At 36.5% G+C, this 26,020-nt stretch overlaps 1 protein-coding gene across 5 annotated transcripts in view; it reads left to right on the top strand.

The window, feature by feature from the left end:
- Window positions 1-26,020, top strand: part of CW7 — a 231,616-nt gene that overhangs the window by 112,104 nt on the left and 93,492 nt on the right. For all 5 annotated transcript variants that reach the window (XM_089799335.1, XM_089799334.1, XM_089799336.1 and 2 more), the window contains one exon: window positions 8,381-8,441. In XM_089799335.1, coding sequence (XP_089655461.1) covers window positions 8,381-8,441 — 61 coding nt within the window. The remainder of the gene's footprint in view (window positions 1-8,380; window positions 8,442-26,020) is intronic.

Consider the following 26,020-nt stretch of genomic DNA (forward strand, 5'->3'; position numbering starts at 1 on the left):
TTTGGGATATTTCATGGAGCCACTTGAGGTTGGATTCCAAGATCCAATCATGGCAGCTACAATTGAGTGGAGAGCCCTACCCTTAGAGGTTAGGGATATTTTTCCTTTTCCATAGTATTGTGCACAATGTAGGGATAACACCAGGTTCAGAGGAGATAGGGACTATAGACCATAGCAGAACAAGGACCTTAGTAGAGCCACTGGGAAGATCACACTGGCTACCTATGATTGCATGGGTGATACGAGTGTATGAGCTTGGGTGTACAAACTAGATATCTATTTATCATTGAGACCTATGCCTGAGAGAGAGGCTATACAGTTTGCGGTTTTGCATTAAGACAGGGTTGCCTATGATTGGTGGCACCAAGGATTGGTCACCCAGGATCACGCCATGGTTCACTCCTATGCTGAATTCATTGAGCGGCTCATTGCTAGGTTTGATTGTAAAGACACAGAACTTTGCTATTGGGATTTGGCACATATTAGGCAGATAGGGAATGTGGAGTCTTTTGTGAATGAGTTCCAGTGTATTGCAGTCATGGTTCTGGACATGTCTCATAGTTGTTGTATGATGTTGTTCATAGAGGGTTTGTAGGACATGTTGAAGGGACTGGTACAAGCATTCAGGCTAGCCATCCTTAAGGAGGCCATTGATGTTACATTTAGACTAGACACCCCTCCTAGTCCTTATCAGGTAGATAAGAAACCTTTTAGGGATTCTCGGCCTCCCCAAAAGGCCAACACTTCCCAAGGCAGAGGGGGACTGCCTTCTAGACCACCCAAGATGGACTAGGAGACGAGGAATGAACTGAGGAAGAAACTATGCTTCTTTTGTAAGGAGCTATGGGAGCCTGGACACCTTGCCTTGGTAAAGGCAAGGTTCATTTGTAGAGGTGACATTTGAGATAGGCGATGAGGAGATACCTGATACTAATACTGAGGATAGTCCGGAGGAGGTTGAGCAAGAACACCCATAGTTAGAGCTAGACATTCCGGAGCCTTTGTCGTCAACTAAAGTGAATATGGCTACTCTCTCCAATTATCCTAGATTTTATGCCTTTTGTTTGAAAGGTACATTGAGAGGCCAACGGGTTATGAGCTTAGTAGATACAAGTGCCATGCACAATTTTATTGATCGGAAGCTAGTTGATAGGTGTGGGTTCCAGCCCGAGGAGTTTGTTGGTTTTGGAGTGAAGGTTGCAGATGGTGTTGTTTTGAGCTATACTCGGAGGATTCCTTGGCTTAGCATCTAGATGGGGGACTATACTTGGAAAAATGATTTTTATGTGCTACTGTTGGAGGATTATGATGTAGTTTTGGGCATGTAGTGGTTACAGGGTATTGGGTGATACGTCATTGACCACCATTGCATGTAGATGGAGTTTCTTTCTAGAAGGAAGAAGACTATCTTGACGACGGCTTCAAACGGTGGTCCTAAGGAGGCAACTTCCTACAGGATGGAGACTATCATTCGTCATGATGACCTACTTTGGGCTACACGTTGTTTTGTGAAGTCCAAAATACCTACACCTCAGGATGGCAGGGCCTTTCATGTAGACATATAGTCAGTGATGGACTAGCATGGTCATGTCTTTGGTGACATAACTTCTAGTGTACCTCCTAAAAGAGGTTTCGAGCATGGGATAGAGATGGAAGATGGGGCTAAGCCCGTGATTACTACTCGATATCATCATGCTAGAAGCATACAAGGATGAAATTGAAAGGACCATCCATGAGTTACTAGATATGGGATTCATTCGCCCTAGCTCTAGCCCTTTTGCTTCTTCTGTGGTGCTTGTTAAGAAGAAGGATGGGACTTTGCGAATGTGTATTGATTACAAGGCCTTGAACAATAAAAAATCAAGAATAGATACCTCATTCCACGCATTGATGAGTTGTTAGATGAGTTACATGGAGCTATCTACTTCTCGAAGATTGATCTCTGTTCAGGCTATCATCAGATTTGTGTGCAGGATGAGGACATGCACAAGACTGCTTTCTGTTGTCACTATGGGCACTATGAATTTTTGTTGATGCCTTTTGGCCTTACTAATGCACTTGCCACCTTCTAGTCCCGTATAAACCAAATCTTCAACAAGTAGTCGAGGAAATTAATTATGGTATTTTTTGATGACATTGATTTACAATTGGACATAGGAGGATCATCTCAAACACATTGAGGAGGTGCTTAGCATCATGGAGAGTCAATCTTTATTTGCTAAGTTGTTCAAATGTGAATTTGGACTTAGAGATATTTTATACTTGGGTCACGTGATCGGTGTAGAGGGAGTGAAAGTGCATGAGGAGAAGGTTTAGGCGATTCACGATTGGCCCTCCCCAGGAAGATTACTGAGTTGCATGGGTTCCTTGGTTAATGTGCCTATTATAGGAGGTTTGTAAGGGGATTCTCTCAGTTAGCAGCATCTTTAGCAGATCTCACAAAGAAGCAAGCCTTCAGATGGACAAAGTCGACGCAGTGAGTCTTTGAGAGACTCGAGGAGTTTATGAGCACTTTCTCGTAGCCATTTGTACTCGAGTGTGATACTTCAAGTGAAGGCATAGGGGCTAACATGCATGCATTAGCCAAATTCAGATAGTATTTTGTTGGCAACAAATTTGTGGTGAGGACGGACCATAAAGGCTGAAATATTAACTTGATCAGACAGAGCTTAATGATAGGAAACAAAAGTGGGTTAGCAAGGTACAGGCGTATGATTTTGACATAGAGTTCATCAAGGGGAAGAATAATACTGTTGCTGATGCACTTTCTAGGAAGCCATCACTTGGTGCCCTATGTTCATTGATCGAGATTTCGGCAGATTGGAAGGCTCAACTTTTAGTTGAGTATTCAAAAAATCAGCATGCTTGTGAGATCATAGATGGGTTGACAGAAGATGACGGATATAGTGTAGTGGATGATGTCATCTAATACAAGGGCACGGTCTACCTTTTTCTTGAATCACAATTGAAGGAGCATGTTTTGCATGCTTACCATGATACTCCTACAATAGGACATTCGGGTTATGCTAAGCCCTATAAGGTGGTACGTGGGAGATTCTCTTGGAAGGGTCTCAAGCATGATGTCTTACGCCATGTTCGTGAATGCATGACTTGTTAGCAGAACAAGTCAAAGCATAGTTTTCTGGCTGGATTGTTGCAGCCTCTGCTTATACTGGAGCAGAAGTGGATAGGGATATCTATGGACTTCATTATAGGTCTTCCTCAAGTTCAAGGGAAGGACTGTATTTATGTTGTGGTAGATTGACTAAGTATGCCCACTTCTTTCCTATTGTAGCGGACTTCACAGCTTCACAGGTAGCTGAGTTGTTTTTTAGAGAGATATTTAAACTCTATAGTCTCCCCAAGACCATAATGAGTGACATGGACAACAGGTTCATGAGTTCCTTCTGGCAAGAACTTTTCAGGCACAGAGTTGACCCCCAACACTAGTTACCATCCTCAGACGGATGGACAGACTAAGGTAGTTAATAAGTGGGTGGAGGGGTATCTACGCAACTTTGTCAAGGCAGTAGAATGCATAGGTGCATTGACTGTATTTGGGCGAATATTGTTATAATACTATGCACCACATGTCCATTGACATGACTCCCTTCAGAGTTCTTTATGGCTACAAGGCATTATCTTTTGTTGATTTGGCTTTCAGTGATAGCAGAGCTCCCCTTGGCACAGGATTGGTTGTAGGAGAACCAAGATATGATGAGATCTCTCATAGAGAACTTGCAGCATGCTCAGAATCAACAGAAGATATATGCTGGTCGACACAGGACAGAGAGCATTTGAGGTGGGTGACATGATTTTCCTTCGTCTACAGCCTTATAGATAGAGCACCCTTAAACGGAGAGGAGATGAAAAGCCGAAGCCTCATTTTTATGGACCTTATAGAGTACTTAGGTGAGTTGGAGAGGTGGCCTATGAGATCGAGTTACCACTAGATAGTAGGGTTCATAATGTGTTCCACGTGTCATGCATGAAGAAGGCATTGGGGCAACATATTAAAACATCACATGATTTACCTCCTTTGGATGAAGAGGGTAAATTGACTTTGGTCCCTGAGGAGATTTTGGAGGTTAGGGAGACATGATTGAGTAATAGGGTGATTCAGGAGTGCTTGGTGAGCTAGAGAGGTCTACCCATAGAGGAGGCCACCTGGGAGGGTGAGTCCATTTTGCAGCATCCAGTGTTGTACTTGTTTATGGGCAAGCATCTCCAAGAGGGGAGCACTGTCATGTCCCCTCTCTAGTCTGACTAGTAGAGTCATGAGAGTTGGCCTATTATTGGAGTCTTGTAGGCTAGCAGTGGTGGATAGAGACTCATATTGGATACTCAGTGACCAGAGTTGGTTCTACAGTCAGTTTGAGAGCCATTTGGGGCAGTTCCTTAATTTTAGGGGTTTTCCTAAAATTTAGGAGGTTGTGGCAGTGGTTAGATTTGATGCTCCTCAAGACCAGTATGCGGTTTCAGTTTTAGTGTGAAAGGGTATATTCCCAAGTTTCTAAGAGCATCCCTAATTTTTAGGGATGGGATTGCCAGTTGGCCCACATTGCCCGACATTAGTCATAGGCAGGTGACAGGACCTGTTCATTGATTATTTGGTTGGTTTGGCTTTCCAGTCAAATAAAATAAAATATTTTTAATATTTCCTAAGTTTGTGTTTAAATAAATTAAAATCAAGCTATTTATATAGCTAATTGGAGTAATAAGGGGATTTTGGCTTCATTTGGTTAGGCAGGCCTATGTGTTATAGCTCGTTGGAAAGGTCTTGAATTGTTATAACTTATTTTCATCATCTGGAGACCTTCAGGCACCTAGAGTTATGTTATTTGAGAAAAGGGATGTTTTTCCTATACATAAAGGCCTTTTAATTAAGATGCCATTTGTAATAAAGGGAAAGGCTTATTCTCCCTTTAGGGTTTGATTGGCTTTGAGAGGGAGATAAAAGGAGATGTTGGCTCATTCTTTCATTATCTTTTACATCTTCATGCTTGCTATTTGCGATTTTGCTCTGAGGAGTGATTCTAGAGGACTGGGAAAGCATAGGAAAATCTATTATTTTAATTAAAATTTACAGAAGTTCAGTGAAAGGATCCTTTTGGCATCTTTCACATTACAAATCTAACCATGGGTTTAGATTCACCAAGCTGAAGGCCCTATGTCATTATCATCGAGTAGATGTCCATGTTCGTTCTGTGCAGATTTTTCACCTTAAGGAACATCTCCCACAATAACACTTCAACCACTTCTTTGAGAAGCTTGTGTCTAAGCTCAAACAATTGCTTCCAACATTGTTTTTTAGCCTTCACATTAAATGATTATGTTGGTTTTTGCAAGTTGAAGGATGAAGACTCTATTATGCTTTGTAACAACAAACTAACCTCTTTCTTGTGGGAATGAATTCCTAAAAAAATCAATTAAATTAGGCTGTTGGGCGGTTGTACTTTAATTGTGTAATAATGACCACCCTCTATTTAGTGTGGTACACTTCACAACATAAAAGCTTGTCCTCTTTTCATCACCTTCGAAGCAATCATTTATCAATTTGGAATTGTTTCCTCATCATCCTATAGGTTTAAATCTTGGAAGTTTTCAATTCTAACTTTCCCCACATGCAAATTTTAGGCCTAATTGGACATTTTGTCCACTTCATGATTTCCCTGTCTTTTAATGTGTGAAATTCTGAAATGTTCTAGTGAAGCTAATTTTTGAATCGTGTTGACAATGAACTTCTGAAGGTGCCATGCATATAAGTATCCTTTATTAATAGCTTTAATAATAATTAAGGGATTACTTTCTACATGCAATTTTGTTGCTCCTAATTTCTTAGGAGTTCTTATTGCCAACAAGCTGCCTTTGCTTCAGTAACATTATTTGTGCCATCTCGTAGCCTTCCACCCCCCAGCCCAACCAAATCAACATCCTCATCCTTGATAACAAACTTGATGACCCTGGATTCCCTTTTGAGACCCCATCAAAATTACAGTACCACCACCCCACATGAGGTTTCTCCCAAACAATTGATTCCTTAGAAAGAGAAGTGAGATCAACCTCACCTGACCCATTCACGGGCCTTTTTAAAACGGGAGTTTTAAATGTTAAAAGCATACTTTATAATAAGTGATAAAGTGCTATTTAAAAGGGAGATATTAGTGTTTAATAAAGTTTAGTTTATATTTTATGGTGTGCAGCAAAAGGAGGGGAATATAATTAAATGTTGTTTTTGAATTGCAACAAAAGAAAATATATTTAATAAAACAAAACCTAAGTTATGATTTAAGTTATACAAGGTGTGAGTTTGAAGCTACAAGGTCAATCTTCAATTGAGAATTATAAAAGGCTTCATTGGTGAAAATGAATCCATTCCTGACTTTGTGTTTGCTTTTGTTGTGTGAAGAGACATTTGGAACAAGGGTTTTAGTATTTCAGACTCGGAGAATTGTGAATTCTTTAGAGTTTTACAAGCATTTGAGGTGTTGTAAGACACATTAATATATGCTAACTGGGTGACTCATTTCAGGGTCATCAGTTCTGCTTAATCGTAAGAGAATTTAATTGGATTGCAGCCATACAAGGTTTTGAAATCCAAGGGTATAAATCGGATGGTTTGCAGAGGTTGGCGACTCATCAATTAATACGAATTGCAGCCATTAGAAATCAGCATTTGGAGTATAAACAGACGTAGCATTTAAAGAATGCTACATGAGTCAATTGAAGCTGGCATTAGTGTTCTAGAGGGCATGTTTGAGAATTTGTGAATGTCTTTGGCTCATTCCTACTTTGGAGTTTGTGGATGTTAATTTTCAGATTAAGATTTAGTCAAGTTAATACAACACCACAAGCTGCGATCTATAACCAGGTTTTCTATGATGTGCTTAGTAGTTTCAGATTTCTATATTGCAAATAGTTTTGTTGTATTTTGTTTGCAATCAAAATAAGGAGTTATAAGGCTACACAACTACTTTTTGTTGAAATGTCTTGCTGTAGCTATTCATTCTCGGTTATAATAAATCAATAATATGCAAGCCAAATGTTTGTGAAAATGCCCTTTGGCTGTAGGTGCACATTCTACGTGTAGAAATCATATGTTTGCATTCAAAAAGTAAAAAAAGATTGCATTTGCATTCAAGTTTTTTGCCGAGATGTCTTAATCATTTGCAAACATTTAAATTTCATTTGAAACCATTCCAAGCAAGCAAAAACAATCTGAAAATAAAAGACAATGAGATAGAGCTTGCATGCAAAGTGTTTGACAAAATGTCAAACATATGAAAAGTAAAAAAAGTTGGTGTTTGTCAGAGTTAGAACCAACAGGGGTTCTCACATATATTTTAATTAACTGGAAGAAGTCACAGTTTTTAAATTATATGATATTTATATGTAGTCCAATTTCTAGTTAAGTGCAAGTCGAATGGAATTTTTTTGTTTGCATGTCTTTATTAACGATATGTTGCACATGTTTAGTCACAAACATGACTTGACCAGTAGTGGTTATACTTCTAGGCACATTTTAAAAAGTCACTTAACATTATCTACTTTCCTTCTTTTGGAAGTTGAGTTAGCTTTTTAATTTGAAGTCTAAGCTGCTAAATCATGAGACATTTTTGGGTGTTTCCGGGAACGTAATGTAGCGGAATCTGATTCTGAAATGAATCTCCTGTGGGTAAGCATATGGGATTTGGATTGTTAAATGCTGAAATGTCTAGTGTTCTAGTTTGATCTTTTAGATATTTTTAGGGCCTAGACTGCTTATTAACTAGCTCTTAACTTACCTACCATCAGATTCTGGTCTGATCTTCTTGATACAAAATCCTGAATTTAAATTAGAATGATATGTTCCAAAATTTGAAATTTGTAATGGTTTTGTTTAGCATACGTATAGGTATATGACATTCTAAACTTAATTCTATTTTAAGCTACATATATAGATACTTACACACACATATATATTTGTATGAACATACCAAAAATGTACCCAACCCCTACAAAAATTTGTGCTGTACCAGCGTTTCGTACCCACGTACCCATACCTGTTCCTGTTCCCGATTCAGCAACTTATTGAAAAATAATTCATTTAAACCAGCTTGAGCCTTGCAATTGCAAAAGAAATATGCAGCCTTGATGTGCATAAAATTTGTGCAGCCCATTGCTGTTGTTTGTGGTTCCTGTGTTATTGTTGTCCAAGCATCCCCCTTAAGTTGTTATCCATTGTCACATTACTATTATCATTCTTTATTGAGGATTACTCTTATTTCAAGATTTGTTAATTTAATTTTCTACCCCTACGATTCAAAAACAATTTTTATTATTTGATATAAGGTACTTCTTCTAGGAATAGAGTTTCACTGTCTTGCTTCCCGTTTTGTAGTATTCAGGCCCTGGAGAGTTATCAAAGAACACCAGCAGCACCACTAACACCCATTTACAAGGTATGTCATTGAAGCTGTATAATATTTTGTTATCTTGCTGATTTACTATCTTTACAAATTTGATTGCTCATTGTAAAATACTAAAATCATTATTCTAACATTTTTCAGATCCTTATTCTACTTAAGAAATTTTAGATGATATAATAATTTTAAACTATTAAATTGATATACTATGTCTGAATATTTGGCTGTAAATTCCAATTTTGTTCACTACAGGGGCTGCAGCTACTAACATGAAGAATCCTAATGTTTATGGTTGCTAAAGATATTGGAACTCTATTTATAAGATGTTTTCATTGCCAGGTATTTGGAGCAAGTGTCAGTTCAGCTAGAAGATTCAGTTCTAGTTTGTGGGTAGAAGACAATTTAGGCAACTGTGACAGAGATTACTAAAATTAGGAGAAAATACCTAGACTATGGTGCCTAGTGCCATATGACTTGAAACTTGGAGGATTTGCAGTTTGGAGTCTCTTTATACCAGATTGACACTTTTTTGGCACCCAGGCACTTGTCTGGTCTAAGGTTCCTAGCTCCAATGTCCAACTGTTTTGGGCTCAAATTTCAATCTCAATCTCACCTCTGTATCCCAATTTCATTTCTGTACTTGTCTGTAGGCTTATGTGTGTTTATTAGTCCGTTTTCTCAATTTATATGTCCATTTATGCATTCTTTGGGACCTAATTAGCTCAGATCTAAATTAATCAATCAATCTTTCACGCAAACCAGGAATGGAGCCCAGGTTGCTTGATTCATTTGAGGAGAGTTAGCCAAACATAACACCCCTTGTGGTTTGTATTCCCATGTGTAATGGAAGAGGGTTTTGTTCTGGTTAAGTGTGATGTGCTGTTTCTAAAGTGTGTAGCTAAATCTGTTCAGGAGTGAACATAAAATTAAAGAAAATTTTTTATAGGTCTAGACTTTGAGTAAAATATTTGTTGCTATGACAATTGATTTGGTTAACTCATTTGTGATTAAATGCTGCTAGGAAGGGGCGGTGTCAAATGACCGCTTGGTTTTGCAAGCTAAAAGGAATCCTTGTGAAGAAGGAAGCGATAAGATGACAAGGCGGAGGTGTTGTAGGGTGACAGTGTTGGAGTGTGTGATCCCGAAGCGTAAGGGCTTCTTGAAGATACATGGCAAGGCACCTCTTGTCCACATATTTAAAGAAAGTAGAGCGATTGAGTGCCCTTGAAGAGGCAGTAGAACCTCCCTTTGATATCATAATAAAGAGGGCAACAAAAGATGAAGCACTCCTCAGATTCAACCTCCTCCATACTAAAAAGTTGACGAGTCCCTTGCTCTATGTCTAGAAGGTGATCGGTCTTGCAATGAAGCCTATGTGAACCCACCCTCTAGGAACCAAGCAGGATCATGAGGGAATGAGCCCAATGGAGGGAAAGGTAAGAAGGATGTACATTAAGTCCATCCTTTAGCTCCAAGAAGTGCTTTGCATAGAAGACAGTCTTATGAAAAAAGCCTTTGTGGGGGACCCATGTGGTGTGAATGAATTGCCCATAAACGCCATCTTTGATGTATTGATTTAGCTTTGATGGGGTGGGAGAAGATGGAGGGGTGCATCAAGTGAGTATTGGAAAGCGGGAAGGTGATCCATGTCGATCTTGATTCCAAATTGAGGCTAGAAGGGTAGAAGTATCAACATACCAACCACGAGCTCAACCAGGAGGAAAAGCGAGGTAGCAATATGCCTTGAAGAGCAATAAACTTGTTACGGATATCAGTGATGACCTTCCTACAAATCCACAAAAACATGGAGGTGGTGGAGGTTACCAAACCAAATCAAAGGCGGTCTCAAGCCCAAAGGGATGCGGTTTGAACTCTTGAAGGATAATATTGTGCGAAATGGATTGCTTGCATCGGATAATGTGCCAAACGAGGGGAATTTGAACCCTTTCAGCATATACCCAATCAAAATCTAGTAAAGATAGACCTCATGTAATGTCCCCAATTTTGTTTGCATCAGAGTTTCAGGGTTTAGCCTATTATTGTGATCCTCATAAGCTAATTATTGTGGATAGAGGGTCTATTGTGGCAGTGGCTTGGCTTGGGAGGGTCTTATCTTCTCCACATCTCAATAAGCTATAGGTTGGTCTTTGTTTGGCTCGGATCAGACTTTGTTTGGGCTTAGTTTTGTGTACTTACTATTTGTGGTAAGTTGGTGTTGATTGAGATGGACCCTCTCTATTTTTGGAAAGTGCATTTGGTCACATGGAGAAATAATAGGTATGACTCCTACTTCAGATGGCACATTTAAATGATGAGTATTTTGGGAGTTGTTATATTTTTAGTGGCCAAATTATTATATTATTAAATGGCTTATTATAAAGTTATAATTTTAACTTTATAATTTCACTTAAGTTGAGAGTTGAGTTATCATTGGAAAGTGTCATTTATTAATTAGTTAAGCCAAGTCAAGTGATAGAATCTAATGGAAGCTTCTAATTAATGTTGTGTGGTGAAGCTTCTTGAGTGAAGTTACATTTTGGCAACAAAAGGAAATTTGGAGGTTATAAATACAAGCTCGTTTCATTGGGAAAAGCACGTTTGAATAATTTATTTGCTTTTGTTGCCTTTGTGGCTTTTTCTGAGGTTCTGATTTTTCAAATCACTTGTTGAGGTATTAAGGGTTTGACTTTAAGTTGTGCATTGATTCCACAACTGAGGTATTGTGGATCAAGTTCTAAGTACTTTATCAATTCTCGTTATTGTTCTCACTGTATCTAAGGAGAGGTTCATTCTGTGGTGTGATTTGAAGGAAGATTATTTGCTAAAGTTCATATTGGATCTGCTGTGAGAAGTTTCTGAGAATTCTGAGAATTGCCTTGAAGGATAGCTTGCAAATTGCTGCTGCTGTAAAGTAACTTGCCAATTATTCTCACTGTCTAAGGTGGAATGTGTTCTCATTGGTAGTTGATCGAATTAGAAGTAATTCATTGGCTGAGGTTTGTTTTGGCACTAGAGACCGTATCTGAGATTGTTTACTGTGCATTTGGAGAGGTCATTTTCCCTACCTACAGCGATTTAGCTTATACAGAGGTAATTGGTATTGGGACAGTTGCATTTGCATAAAGTGGGTGCAAATTTATATCTGCAAATCATGAATTTTGAGACAGTGATCTTGTTGGGGGTGGCATTTAATTTGAGTAGACATTTGGAGGGATTGCGTGTGGTTATATTGGACCTGTGATCTGAAGGCCTGCAACTGAAGTCTGTGGTCTGCAATTTCATGTATATGCCCTGCGATTTATCACAGACCCAGTGAATACTGTTTGGAGTGAGCGGCTAACAGTTTAGCAAGCAGCTGTGGCATTTTGAAGACTCTGTGATTTGGTATTGTGCTGATTTCATCTCTTCCAGGCTAGTGTGGTTGAAACTGAAAGTCCATTTGGAGTCGCCAAGCTATCTCATGCGATTAATAATCAGGTTCCATTTTTATTGAAAATTGAATTCAGTTTATGCTCATATTGTTAAACTTAGCCATTTTTCATTGACCAATAAAACTCGTAGAATTCTGAAGTTAAATGTGGAACCCTTGTCATTCCAAGAAGATTATCAAAAAAATGGCATTCATCTATGAGAATTCCTTGTGACCAAATTGAATTGGGTATTGTAAGCACTAATTGTATTCTCTGATTTGGTTTCAAAATTTAAAAATAAAATTCATATATTCAATGATATTTGAGGAGCCTGCCAAGTGTTTGACGAAATGCCAAACACTGAATTGTTAAGAAAATTTTGGTGTTTATTAGTTGATGACCAGCAGGGGTTTTTACACCCCACACAATTGAATCATAGAGCACAGTAGGCCTGACTGAAATTGATAATTCTTGGCACAAAATGTTACAGATCTGCTACAAATTTCTTGCCCAAGCTGATGTCAACTGCTGAATTAGGTTGTGCAGCAATATGGAGGTTGTATGACGTTCCTGGGGAATGCGGTTGGTTGAGAAATTAAATAAAACGCTTTGAAAATGTGTCCTCACAGGCTAATCTGGATTAGACAATTACTTTGCTTGCGCCTAAGTCTGAGCATTGTGAATTCCCCTCTTGTAGCTTTTCTGGAAGATGTATGGCTCAGCTAGGAGTGAATAAAATAACAATTGATTTCTGTTTCCTTCCTGATCTGTATAATAAACTCTGTTTAACATCCAATAAGTGCAATACTCTCATAAATCCACTGCCAACCGCTCTCCAAGCTGATGTAACTATGAATTCACAACCTGCAGACAAGCTAGAGGAACCTCCAACCTTTTTTCATTAATAGAATTCGTTCTTGAAGAACAGATCTGCTGCAACCCTGGAAATCAGAACTCCAACTAAAACATTGGGATAAAATAATAAATTGGATAATGACAATGAGTTCTCAAAACTTCTTTTATTCTTCCCCAAGGCTCTGTATGGTTGGGGAAGATGAATTTGTCTCATAACCAGGTTATCTCATAACCAAGTTTTCGAAAACCCGGTTATGCGTTTTAAGAAGATAGTTGGACTGTTTGGTTGACATAGAAGATGAATATACAAATCCATATTTTGCGTCTGGTTGCCAATTTAGAAATTGAATTTGGAAGGGAATATGACTGTGAATATCTTTTTCTTGCGTTTGGTTGTTCATTTTTGAATTGGAATTGGAATTTGAAGTAAATTTTTTTAATCTTATTTTATTAGTGAAACACAAGTATTATAATGAGTAAAATATTAATATTTAATTTAATATTTATGATTACTAATTTATTTATAATTAGACTACATTATTATTTTTAATTTTGAATATTCACAGTTTTATTTTGTTAGTAAAGAATAAATAAAATGATTATTATTTTTTATTTTTATTTTATTTATTAGCAAAGAAAAGTAAAAAATGATCATACTTGCAATCATTTGTACAAAGTTATAAATTGTCCCATAGTTGGGAATTGTGATCATATATATTTATATATTTTTGGAAAATTATATAAGACGAATTTATTGTCGAATTTTTTTTCAATTTTTTGCCTTGTCGAACTTCATCCAAACTTCATAATTGTCGAACTCGAACTCAAACCTTGTGACTTAGCCATTAAATATGAGAACACTAGGAAATCCACACTCTACACCATTATGCCCCACATTCGGCAAGCAACCCTCTCATGCTGCTCATTCTTCCCATTACTGTCTGTATTGTTAGATGGTCAATCCTACATATATAAACTATGTATAGATCAAACAAATACCAATATTCAAATAACAATGTCGTCAAAATATGTTCAAATTACGAATGTGATCCAAATATGTTTAAATTAGGTATGTGATCAATAATTCAATGTTACATATGTAGCATAAGGTAGAAGATAGAAAAATAATATCTATGAACTGATAAGAAAGAACAATATCCATGATTTGAATGGTGGTGTTAAAACACATCGTTAAATACAAAAACACTGGGAAATCCACGCTTTATACCCTTGCGCCCCACATTCGGCGAGCAACCCTCTCATGTTGCTCAATCTTCCTATTACTGTCTGTATTATTAGATGGTCAATCTTGCATATATGAACTAAATATGCTTGAAAAATTAAAACCTAATTATATTTTAATGGAATACATCAAGGAGTAGCATCAGAAATATTGACTGTTTACAAACATGCACAGTAAACAATCATCAGATAGCTCATTTTTTATCAGCATGTGTGGTCTCACAATATCAACAAATCAGGAGCAATAAAAAAATACAAAAGAAAGACACTTTGTCAATACCGTTGACAATCTTGTCAGGAAGCACATACATAGGAAACCAAATTGCTGAAAAAAGACAAGAAATCAAAAAAAAATCCAAGCAAATCAGGAATATACATATAACATGGGATAGAATCATGAACTGTACAATCATCTACTAGAAATCTTCAATACTTTTGATAATCTTGTCAGCGAGAACACACATAGAAAATCAAATAGGGACAAAAAGACAAGAAATAAAAACATATGCAAGCAAATTAGGACTATAGATATAACATAGGACAGAATCATGAACTGTACAATCAACTACCAAATCACATTTCTATTAGCATATGCTCTCAAGTTCTACAATTGAGCATTCATCATTTGCCACTCGTGTATTCCATGTATGTATGGTTCAATTGCAGCTCTAATTAACAATGCAATGAACAATTATACCAAACGTTTATGAGATCATAAACTACGTATAGATTAGGTATTTATACATCAAGTATGTTTAGAAAAATAGTAAAAATGTGTTCAGTAATGAGTTTTAGTATAGTGTTGTGAGAGATCAATGCAATACCATTAAACAAAGCCAACTAACCATCTGGAATTACTTTACATGCCAATCGTGTTAATGCCAATGAAATGAACAACTAAACTGCATACTGACCAATGCCAATCATGCCAATGAAATGGACAACTAAACTATGCATAGATCAAGTATGTATACATACGTACATACATGTGTGTACATACATATGCACATACATACAGACATGTGTGTACATACATACGCACATACATACATACATGTTTGTATACATATATACATCAATGTAATACCACTAAACAGAGCCAAGTCAAAAACTAGAATTACTTCAGGTGAAAATCACACCAATGGCACTGAAATGAATGACTAAACTATGTATTGACCAATACCAATCATGCCATTGAAATGAACAAGTAAACTATGCATAGATCAAGTAATTAGTTCTAGTTTAGTGCTGTGAGAGATCAATTCAATACCATTAAACAAAGCCAACTCATAAACTATGTATGAATCAACTATGTATAGATTAATGACATCATGGCTTTTATCTTTACATAGTCAATATGTGCTCAATAATGAGGTCCAGTATATGCTCATGTGATTACCTGTATATATCATAGTGTCAATCATAAAATAGAATTACTTCAGATGCCAATCATACCAAAGGCAACTCATAAAATAGAATTACTTCATATGCCAATGAAATAGTCAAAATGTACTCAATAATAAGTTCCAGTATAGTGCTGTGAGAGATCAATGCAATACCATTAAATAAAGTCAAGTGGTAAACTATGTATGGATCAAATATGTATAGATCAATGGCAATCATGGCTTTTATCTATACATAGTTGACCTATACAGTTTATCATGGTTCTATTTCTATTTGCTATTTGCTTAGCAAAACAGTCAATATATGCTGTAATTGTTTGTCTCGAATCTGTTTAGCAAAATAGTCAATATATGCTATAACAGTTTGTTTAGCAAAATAGTCAATATGTGCTCAGTAATGAGTTCTAGTATAGTGCTGTGAGAGATCAATGCAATACCATTAATCAAAGCGAATCATGCCAATGAAATGAACAACTAAACTATGGATATATCAAGTATGTATAGATCCATGCAAAACCATTCAATATACTTATGAGTTCATAAACTATGTAGAGATCAATGCAATACCATTAAATGCAGCCAACACATAAACTATGTATGGATGTCTGTCCTATATTTATATAGTATACATGGTAGATCAATTACAATAATGGCTTTTATCTATACATAGTTTACTTATACATAGTTTATCATGGTTCTATTTTTATCTGCTATTTGCTTAGCAAAACAATCAATATATGCTGTAACTCTTTGTTTCGAATTTGTTTAGCAAAACAATCAATATATGTTGTAACAGTTTGTTTAGAATCTGTTTAGCAAAATAGTCAATATGTGCTCGCTAATGAGTTCCAGTATAGTGCTATGAGAGATCAATGCAATACCATTAATCAAAGTGAATCATGCCAATGTAATGAACAACTAAACTATGGATATATCAAGTGTGTATAGATCCATGCAAAACCATTCAACATAGGAAGCTCATAAACTGGAATTACTTCAGATGCCAATCATACCAATGCCAATGAAATGAACAACTGAACTATGTATTCATCAATGCCAATCATGCCATGCCAATGAAATCAACAGCTAAACTACGTATTGATCAATGCCAATCATGCCAATGAAATGAGCATCTAAACTATGGATATATCAAGTATGTATAGATCCATGCAAAACCATTAAACACAGAAAACTCATTAACTGGAATTACTTCAGATGCCGATCATGCCAATGCCATGAACAACTAAACTATGTAATAGTTTCTTGCCAGTAATTAGTTCCATTTTAGTGGGGTGAGAGATCAATGCAATACCATTAAATAAAGCCAACTGGTAAACTATGTATGGATCAAATATGTATAGATCAATGACAATCATGGCTTTTATTTATACATAGCTAACCTATACATAGTTTATCATGGTTATATTTCTATTTGCTATTTGCTTAGCAAAAATGTCAATATATGTTGTAATAGTTTGAACAACTAAACTATGGATATATCAAGTATGTATAGATCCATGCAAAACCATTCAACATAGGAAACTCATAAAGTGGAATTACTTCAGATGTCAATCATACCAATGCCAAAGAAATGAACAACTGAACTATGTAACAGTTTCTTGCTAGTTCTCTTAGAAAAACAGACAAAATGTGCTCAACAATGAGTTCTAGTACAGTGTTATGAGAGATCCAATGGCAATAAAATGAACAAATAAACTATGTATTGATCATTGCTAATCATGCCAATGAAATGAACAACAAAACTATGTAGTGATCAATGCCAATCATGCCAATGAGATGAACAACTAAACTATGTATTGATCAATGCCAAACATTAAACAGAGGCAACTCATAAACTGATCCATGCAAAACAATTAAATAGAGGCAACTCATAAACGTGAATTACTTCAGATGCCAATCATACCAATGCCAATTAAATAGTCAAAATGTGCTCAGTAATGAGTTCCAATATAGTGTTGTGAGATCAATATAGTTCCAGTTTAGTGCTATCAAAGATCAATGCAAAACCATTGAACAAAGCATTCTGTAATGGGCACCCAGGAATGCCCAAAAGCTGAACCAACTGCTGAAATTATATTAATTCTAAAAATGCTGCAATCAAGTACAAAGAGATGTATTCCAAAGGCCAAACCCTAAGGGAATGACGTCTAGAATGTTACAACAGAGAATGAACGTCCCCTATTGCCAAAAAAGAGTGTGATTCACACATCCAAGTTGTTATCAAATGCAAGGTATAATCATCCGATACAATAATCCCATGCTCAACAATGAGACTTTCAGCCCTATTTATCCTTTTCTTCATCCTTCTGGAAGGAACTAAAACATTAATTAATTGCATGGGTTAGAAGTTTCCTCCTTCCAATAATTAATGCATACCCTAGAAACTCCTCCTTGGAAATAATTAATTAAATCGAGAGGCTTCCATCCTTCCAATAATTAATACATACCCTAGAAGCTATTCCCTTGTAATTAATAATTAAATTAATTAAATACAAAGTCACCTTTAAATTGAATGACTTTATAAGAAATTAATTTAATTTCTTCTTATCCTCCAATTAGACTTTGGAGAACGTGAAGGCCAAAAGATGGGATCATTACAAATCCGCCCTCCTTGAAATTGCTTGTCCTCAAGCAATTCAGTAACATAATGAACTCCAACCTCCACCTGGATCCCAATTGAAGTAATATGTGATATCCATATTATACAAACTACAAATGAATATCATTAAGACCAACCACATGTCCTACAAGTTAGCTCCCAAAACTTGTGCTAATGCAGTATAAGTCTGGATGTCAGCAGAAGGCGGCTCCATAGAAGATCTATGAAACCTCTTCCTCCCAACTGCTGCAACACAAAACTGAATCTTTGTAGATGGTGAAAACTGAGCCCAACTCCACTTAGGCGAATGATCAGCCTCAAACATCAAATTGTCATAAGACAATGTTGTATCCATGTTGAACATAGTAGTATCCCAAGAGTGAACATTAACACTATGTTGATCGATAGTATAATATGACTCTGTCACTATATTGCTCACCTCATTAGCAATAACAAGTGTACTATCATCAAAGCACACATCTACAACCGCATGCTTACTGCCAAACTCCTCGTTGGATGGTTCAACTGACATAGAAGTGGTTGTTGATATGATAGTTCCCTTGCATTCTCCTAATTCCACTATTGCTACGTCATCATCCCCTGACAAGGCTTCATATGTGGTCTCCTGACTTTGCACGCATGTCTCTATTGACTCTGCCGAAATGCCCACATCACCAACATCATAGCTGGCTGGCTCTATATGTGTCTCGATCCCACCTGAGAAATCGACTACCTTCTGCTCTGGAGCAACATACAAATCATCAATGTTGATGCCCATCTGTCTAGCCATAAGCTGCAACATCATATCCATTCGCCTATTCTGCTCCTGTTGCATTCTATTATGCTCCTGTTGCATACGTTGCCCCTTCTCTAATGTATCCAGTAATTGTTTGAACATTACGTCCCCTTGATCTAGACCGGCATTCCCGCCTCCGCCTAATCCTGTATTCCTGTCATCGCGATCACCCATATTGTTGTCCTGATCAAAAATTATCTCCTCTGTGTCTGTATGGCTGGATTCAATGTCCCCCTGCACGGATGTACTAGACTGTTTGCTTTGCAAGTTTGAAATCCTATTTTGTCTTGCTCTGGTATCGCGGAAATTATAAGGCCCCTGTCGCATGCTCAAACATAAATGCTTAGCCTGTGTTTTTTTAATTTCTGATTTTAGTGTTTTGACATTTCGTCAAACACTTTTCCCTCTATCCGACTGTTCCAAATTTCCTATAAGACCTCCACAGGATGGCAGGACTTATGGCTCTGATACCACTGTAATGGGCACCCAGGAATGCCCAAAAGCTGAACCAACTGCTGAAATTATATTAATTATAAAAATGCTGCAATCAAGTACAAAGAGATGTATTCCAAAGGCCAAATCCTAAGGGAATGACGTGTAGAATGTTACAACAGAGAATGAACGTCCCCTATTGCCAAAAAAGAGTGTGATTCACACATCCAAGCTGTTATCAAATGCAAGGTATAATCATCCGATACAATAATCCCATGCTCAACAATGAGACTTTCAGCCCTATTTATCCTTTTCTTCATCCTTCTGGAAGGAACTAAAACATTAATTAATTGCAAGGGCTAGAAGCTTCCTCCTTCCAATAATTAATGCATACCCTAGAAACTCCTCCCTGGAAATAATTAATTAAATCGAGAGGCTTCCGTCCTTCCAATAATTAATACATACTCTAGAAGCTACTCCCTTGTAATTAATAATTAAATTAATTAAATACAAAGTCACCTTTAAATTGAATGACTTTATAAGAAATTAATTTAATTTCTTCTTATCCTCCACTTAGACTTTGGAGAACGTGAAGGCCAAAAGATGGGATCATTACACATTCATGCAGCATATGTCATTGCAATCCAGTTAGTAGCTGAAATAGCTAAATCATACCAAATGTCATTGCAATCCAGTCCAATCTCTCCGCCTCATCCACAATCAAGAACCCTTTGGCTCTTTCACGTTGAAGCATGAAGGTATCATGTGCTTTTAGGAAAATTGCTCGACTCAGTTCAGGGACAACTTTGAGAGCGGTATATGTGGCACTCAAAACATTATCCTCTTAAGATGTATTCACTTTTACAATCTGAGGCTTACCGAGGCCATCTTTCAGTTCCTTCATAGTTTTGCATATCACATCCAATGATGCAGCCAGAGTTGTCTTCTTCGTCTTTCCCCTCCTTGATGATTATGGTGGAGGAGTCCCTCTACCACTTGCACTCGACTGGTTGGAATGATATAACTCGTCATCAAAATCTGGTTGGCTGTCAAGAGGTGTACCACAATCGGTATTGTCCTCATCATGCACGTGGAATGCATCGTTCATAGGGTGCCTTTCTTCAGCATCAAGGGGCGTTGTAGCTGCAAACCCTTCAGCAATGTTATTGTCGACAATTACAGCCAACTCATTGAAATATTGGAAAGGTGACCTCTTATACATTTTTGCATTTTGGAATTCTCTCCTCTACATGTAAGCATTAATAGATGGATTAGGTTGTTAGTTTTTCATTACTAAAATAAGAAAGGAAAATTTCTTCTATCAAAAGAGTACAAAGATCATCCTCCCTTCAAAAGCTCATCCCACACAGAATCCTCGGCATCCACTGTTTGAATTTCTTTATTCCAAGCTAACCCACTTGTATTTTTCAAGTCCTTCATTACTCTATATCCTACTTTCCATGTTTTCAGCTTATTATTAAAATGATCTCATGATAGATTCAAGTTCATCCCTGCATTGAATGCCCTTTCTATGGCAGTCCACATTTCTTTTTTAAAATCACCTTCACCTTTTTGTCCGAGATGAACTTGTTCGAGGAGCAAGTCTAGAAACTTGCATTCCATCAGTTTTGTCCACATTTTCTTCTTTGAAGAAGAAGATTTATTGCTCCTAGTGAGGGATCCATCTATATCACTCAAACTAATGGGAGAGCACATCTGGTTCACATGATCAGATCTGTCCATGCTCATCATGAGCTTAGTATATGCCATTATGTACTCCTTGTATTTCATTTAAATTTGAAGGTGATAAACTTTAAATATCAATTTGTAATAAATTGTAATGGAACGAGGCTAACATATTGAATAGGTAAATGTATTACAATTTAAAATAATCATACGATTAAAATAGAAAGTTACTACTCTTTAAATTTAAATGGAATGCAGCAAGGAGTAACATCATAAAAATAGGATTTTCAGTGAATTCGCTGTTCTCTTGTTACCAATGGGCTTATGATCTTCATCATTTGGTACTCCTTGCTGCATTTCATTTAAAATTGAAGACGATAAACTTTAAATATCATTTTTTAATACATCCTAATGCAATGAGGCTAACATTTAATAAACTTGAAAGCATTTAATTGAAGATGATAAACATTATTCAACTACAACATGTGATAGTTTGAGTGGTTTTGAGGCAGCGGATAGGAGGAATAGTTGGGAAACATTTAAGCTACTCCTATCAGATGATACACATCATCAGCCTGCTGTACAAGTCAATTCAAACTTTTTCAAATCATTAGATACTATAAATTTAATTGTAAGTGTGGTGGTGGATGGAAGATTTGTGCACAAAATATCATTTACAGAGGATTGGTGTGCAAGTTGCAATAATTGATGATAACACATCAGCATCGACAAAACTACTAGCAAGACAAAGTAGTGATATCAATGGCAGGTAAATAGCCGTGAGCCCTATTATGAAGCATGTTATTGTACTTTCTCAATGCAAAGATGTATAATAATTGTGCTTTCTTACATTTAAAACAATGTAATCAACATTTCAAGTTTGATTGTGTATAGCAGATATGATCAAGAGTTTTTGTACATAAAGTAGATGTGAAATTGAAAGTTAATGCTCCTTTTATTTAATTGGAATGTAGCAAGGACTGATATCAGAATAATGAAATTACACACCATCATTATATATGCATACATCAATTTAATCATATAAAGCACATTTCCTTCTAATAAATCATTTATTCTCAGGATCTATAATCTTCCCACATCCTACTTGCTATATCTTCTCGAAATTGGGCCCACTCATTTCTATCCTCTCAAGACAACCCATATGTGTCAAGTAGTGGCACCTCTATCCCATCACGATCATCTTCCTCTTCAATAGCTACTTCCTATGGAAGGCCATCCTCTATCGTAATGAAATTGTGAAGTATGCAACATGCTAAAACAATATAGGATTGTCATGATATCATAAGACGTTGCATGTCTTAAGATTGGAAAATGCTGCTTCAGAATACTAAACATACGTTCTATTGCATTTATGAGCAGGCTGTGTTTAATGCAATTGCAATAATCTATACATAGTTTATGACTTGGCTATGTTTAATAGAATTGCAATGATCTATACATAGTTTATGACCTCATAAACTGTGTGCGTGAACTATGTATAGATCAAAGCCAAGATTGGCATTGATCTATACATAGTTTACGACCTCATAAACTATGTATAGATAAAAGCCTTGTTTGCCATTGATCTATACCTAGTTGATCCATAGAGATTTTACGACTTGGCTCTATTTAATGGTATTGCATTAATCTCTCATAGCACTATACTGGAACTCATTACTGGCAAGAAATTGTTATATATTTTAGTTGTTCATTTCATTGGCATTTGCGTGATTGTCATCTGAAGTAATTCCAGTTTATGAGTTTCCTATGTTGAATGGTTTTGCATGGATCTATACATACTTGATATATCCATAGTTTAGTTGTTCATTTCATTGGCATGATTCGCTTTGATTAATGGTATTGCATTGATCTCTTACAGCACTATACTAGAACTCATTAGTGAGCACATATTGTCTATTTTGCTAAACAGATTCGAAACAAATTGTTACAACAAATATTGACTATTTTGCTAAGCAGATAGTAGATAGAAATAGAACCATGATATAAACTATGTAATCAGATAATTAGAGGTGATGACATGAGCACATACTGGAAGTCATTGCTGAGCACATATTGACTATGTTGCTAAGTAAACTGGCAAAAAACTATGATATATCTATGTAAAGAAAAAACCCAAAATGCAAAGATGGATGGGAGAATAGAACCGTGCGCGCAGAGATTGGTGGGAGAAGAAACCCCACAGTTGTTGTTGAAAGCGGAAAAACCCCACAATCGTCAGCCAAAGCGGAGAACAATGGCCCAAAAACTCCAAACTCGCCGGTGTCTATAGAAACTCCCAAATCTCCAAAGTCGCCGATGTCCATAGAAACCTCCAAAAGTCTAAACTCGTCGTCGTCCACAAAAACCCCAACCTCGCCCAAGAACACTAGAAACCCAAGTCGTAGGAGGAAAATTGCTCACGGATTTGTCTTCCCAAATGCCTCTATCATCTTCCAAAACCCTAATATGGATTTTGCGGACCCGATGGTTTGATTAAAATGCCTTCATAAAAATCCATAATCAAGTTTTCATTTTGAATTCCACCTATTTCTTGGAAGAAACTTCTTCCAATTTTGCTCCAAAGTTGGAAGAAAAAACTGATAATCAGGTGTTGCATTTGGTGAACCAAACACCCCCATTTTGCTGCATAACTAGGTTTTCGCTGTCAAAACCCTATTTTGCCCCTCGTATTCTCGTAACCAAACGGGGCCCAAGGCAAGTCGACTAGGTTAGGGTTTCTTGTTCATTTTATTTTATTATCTATTAATAAATTTTATTCTTCCTCCTGGAATCAACTACCAACGTGTTATTTACCATTATTATATTGGCCCTGCGTTTATTTAAAAATAACTTATGCTCATACTCCTACGGAATGTGCCAATATTTATTATAACTTATTATAATATAAAGTGAACATAATATTCACTTTAATATTCATTTATTTAATGCCAAGTTATGTAATTTTTAAATATTTCTTGATATATTCATAAAATTCAAATTTGGACTCATAATTGAAGTTGACTAGAGCACTGTCATCATTGTGTTGATCTCTAAGCCCAAGTTACCTATTAGTGTCCAACACTTAGTCATTTCCAAGGCAACATTGGTCAGTCATCATTGTGACCAAGCCATCCAAAGAAGGCCAAGCTAAAAAGGACTTGTTTATATTTCTTCACATGTTGAGCAAGTCAAAGGTTGCCGAGCACCCCAATAGAGATTGAGCAATCATACATGCCAAGAAAATAGTGGAGACCGAGCAATGGAAAGTTAATAAATGCCGAGTGAATCAGTATATGCCAAGCTTATAGAAGCCAAGTGACAGCATGAATGTTAGTTATAACCGAGCGTTAGAACGTTCATTTGCTGAGTAAACTAGTTTTGACATGAGTTTGTAATGGCACAAACACTTATGTAAATCGTTTTAGCCGACTTCTATATGACATTTAAAGATTGTAGAGACAGTTGAGTAGATTATGTGTTTTGTCAAAAGTCATTAATATCAAGAAAAGAAGATTAACCAAAAAAAAATTATGAAGGGTAAAATGACAAAAGGATGGAATATGGATCGTTTATTAAGATCTAGAACTTTCTATGATTATCTATTTAAGAAGGGTTCTAACCCTAAATCATGATGGGTTATGGATGATGCGTGTGGAAAGTGGAAGTGAGCGTGAAGGAGTGAATAAGCTTAGGATAGAGCAAGGAAGGCTAAGTCTGAAAGGAGGTCAGATAGAGCAACCTAGCAGTGAAGGATGGAACAAAACATATCAAATTTGTTTGATACATTGAAGAGAGATCGGTAAACAACTTTAAGAGGAAACTGAAGGATCAAGTACTGAGATATTCTAATAGATAAATTAGGGCGAATCTCTTAATAGAGTGGTTTTAACAGATCTTATTTAAATCTCCTAATAGAGTCCTTACTTCATTGTAAGTGTAAAATCCTTTAATCAAGGTAAGACCTAACAATCTTGTAAAGCTTTTAACATAGTAGATCCCTCATAGGGTAGATCATCAAAAGTGATCAAATTGTAGCTCTAATAGGTGAATTTTGTTGTTTCAGCAGTAAAGATTTGTGAGTTTCATCTCCACCCCAGTTTTACCTTCACCTTGAATTGTTTTTGGGTTATCAAAATCTTTGTATTGTGTTTATGTTTTCATGAATGTTATGCTTTGATAAGATTTTATTTTCAGCATTATAGTTTATGATTATATGGTTTGAGATCTAAGATATGAGATGGATTAGGAGCGAATACAGTTAATTGTTTTAATAGTGAAAAGTTTTATAGATCCTAATTCACCCCCCTCTCAGTATTTTGTTTCCCAATAAGACTTCCAACAATTGGTATCAAAGTCAGGTTCTCTTGAAAGAAGTCTAACAGCTTGAGAGTACAGATCTTGGAAATGGAATACAAATTGGGAAAGATCATTGAGAACTAGATGTTGAAATTCAGATCATACTGCAACAACTTGAAGGAGAAAAAGAAGAGTTAAGGAAATCCTTTAAAAAAATGAAAGATATGGCCATTCAGCAGAATGACACACTATATAAGAAATTTGATGTCAAAGGATTGCTTAATAGTGGAAATACTAGTGATAGTGATGCAACAATAGCAAATCTTTTGGAGAACAACATTCTAAGTAAAGAAGTCAAAGAACTCAAAAGAGAACAGGAAATTCAATCAGTGAAACTATGTGAGGTGACTGAACAAAAGAAGAAAGCTAAAGAAGACAAAAGACAAATGGCTACCAGACTTAAAGAAAGATCATTTGATGTGCATAATCTTACAAATACTTAGTTGGATATGATGAATTAATCGTTACTTGCAAATCAGGATATGAACGGAGAGGACATGAAGATTACAAATTTGAGATCACAGATTGATCAACTAAGGAATGAGTTGAGATATGAGAAAGAACTTTTGGAAAGAACGAACATATGAAGTGAGGCTATCAGATACTTTGAAGAATTAATGAGATCACCAAGGTCATCCAATGGTACTTCTGGTCTAGGACATATCAAGCATTCTTCATCTACTGAAGTGGGAGAGTCATCAAATGCAAAATCCAAATGCAAACCTACATGTCATCATTGTGGTAAATTTGGACATACAACCAACATCTACAGAAGCAAGAATGATATGCAAAACCCTAAACCTAAGTTTACTGGT

This window comes from Cupressus sempervirens, chromosome 9 (assembly GCF_028749045.1).
Source record: "Cupressus sempervirens isolate cs-2001-9-10 chromosome 9, ASM2874904v1, whole genome shotgun sequence".
NCBI lineage: Eukaryota > Viridiplantae > Streptophyta > Pinopsida > Cupressales > Cupressaceae > Cupressus > Cupressus sempervirens.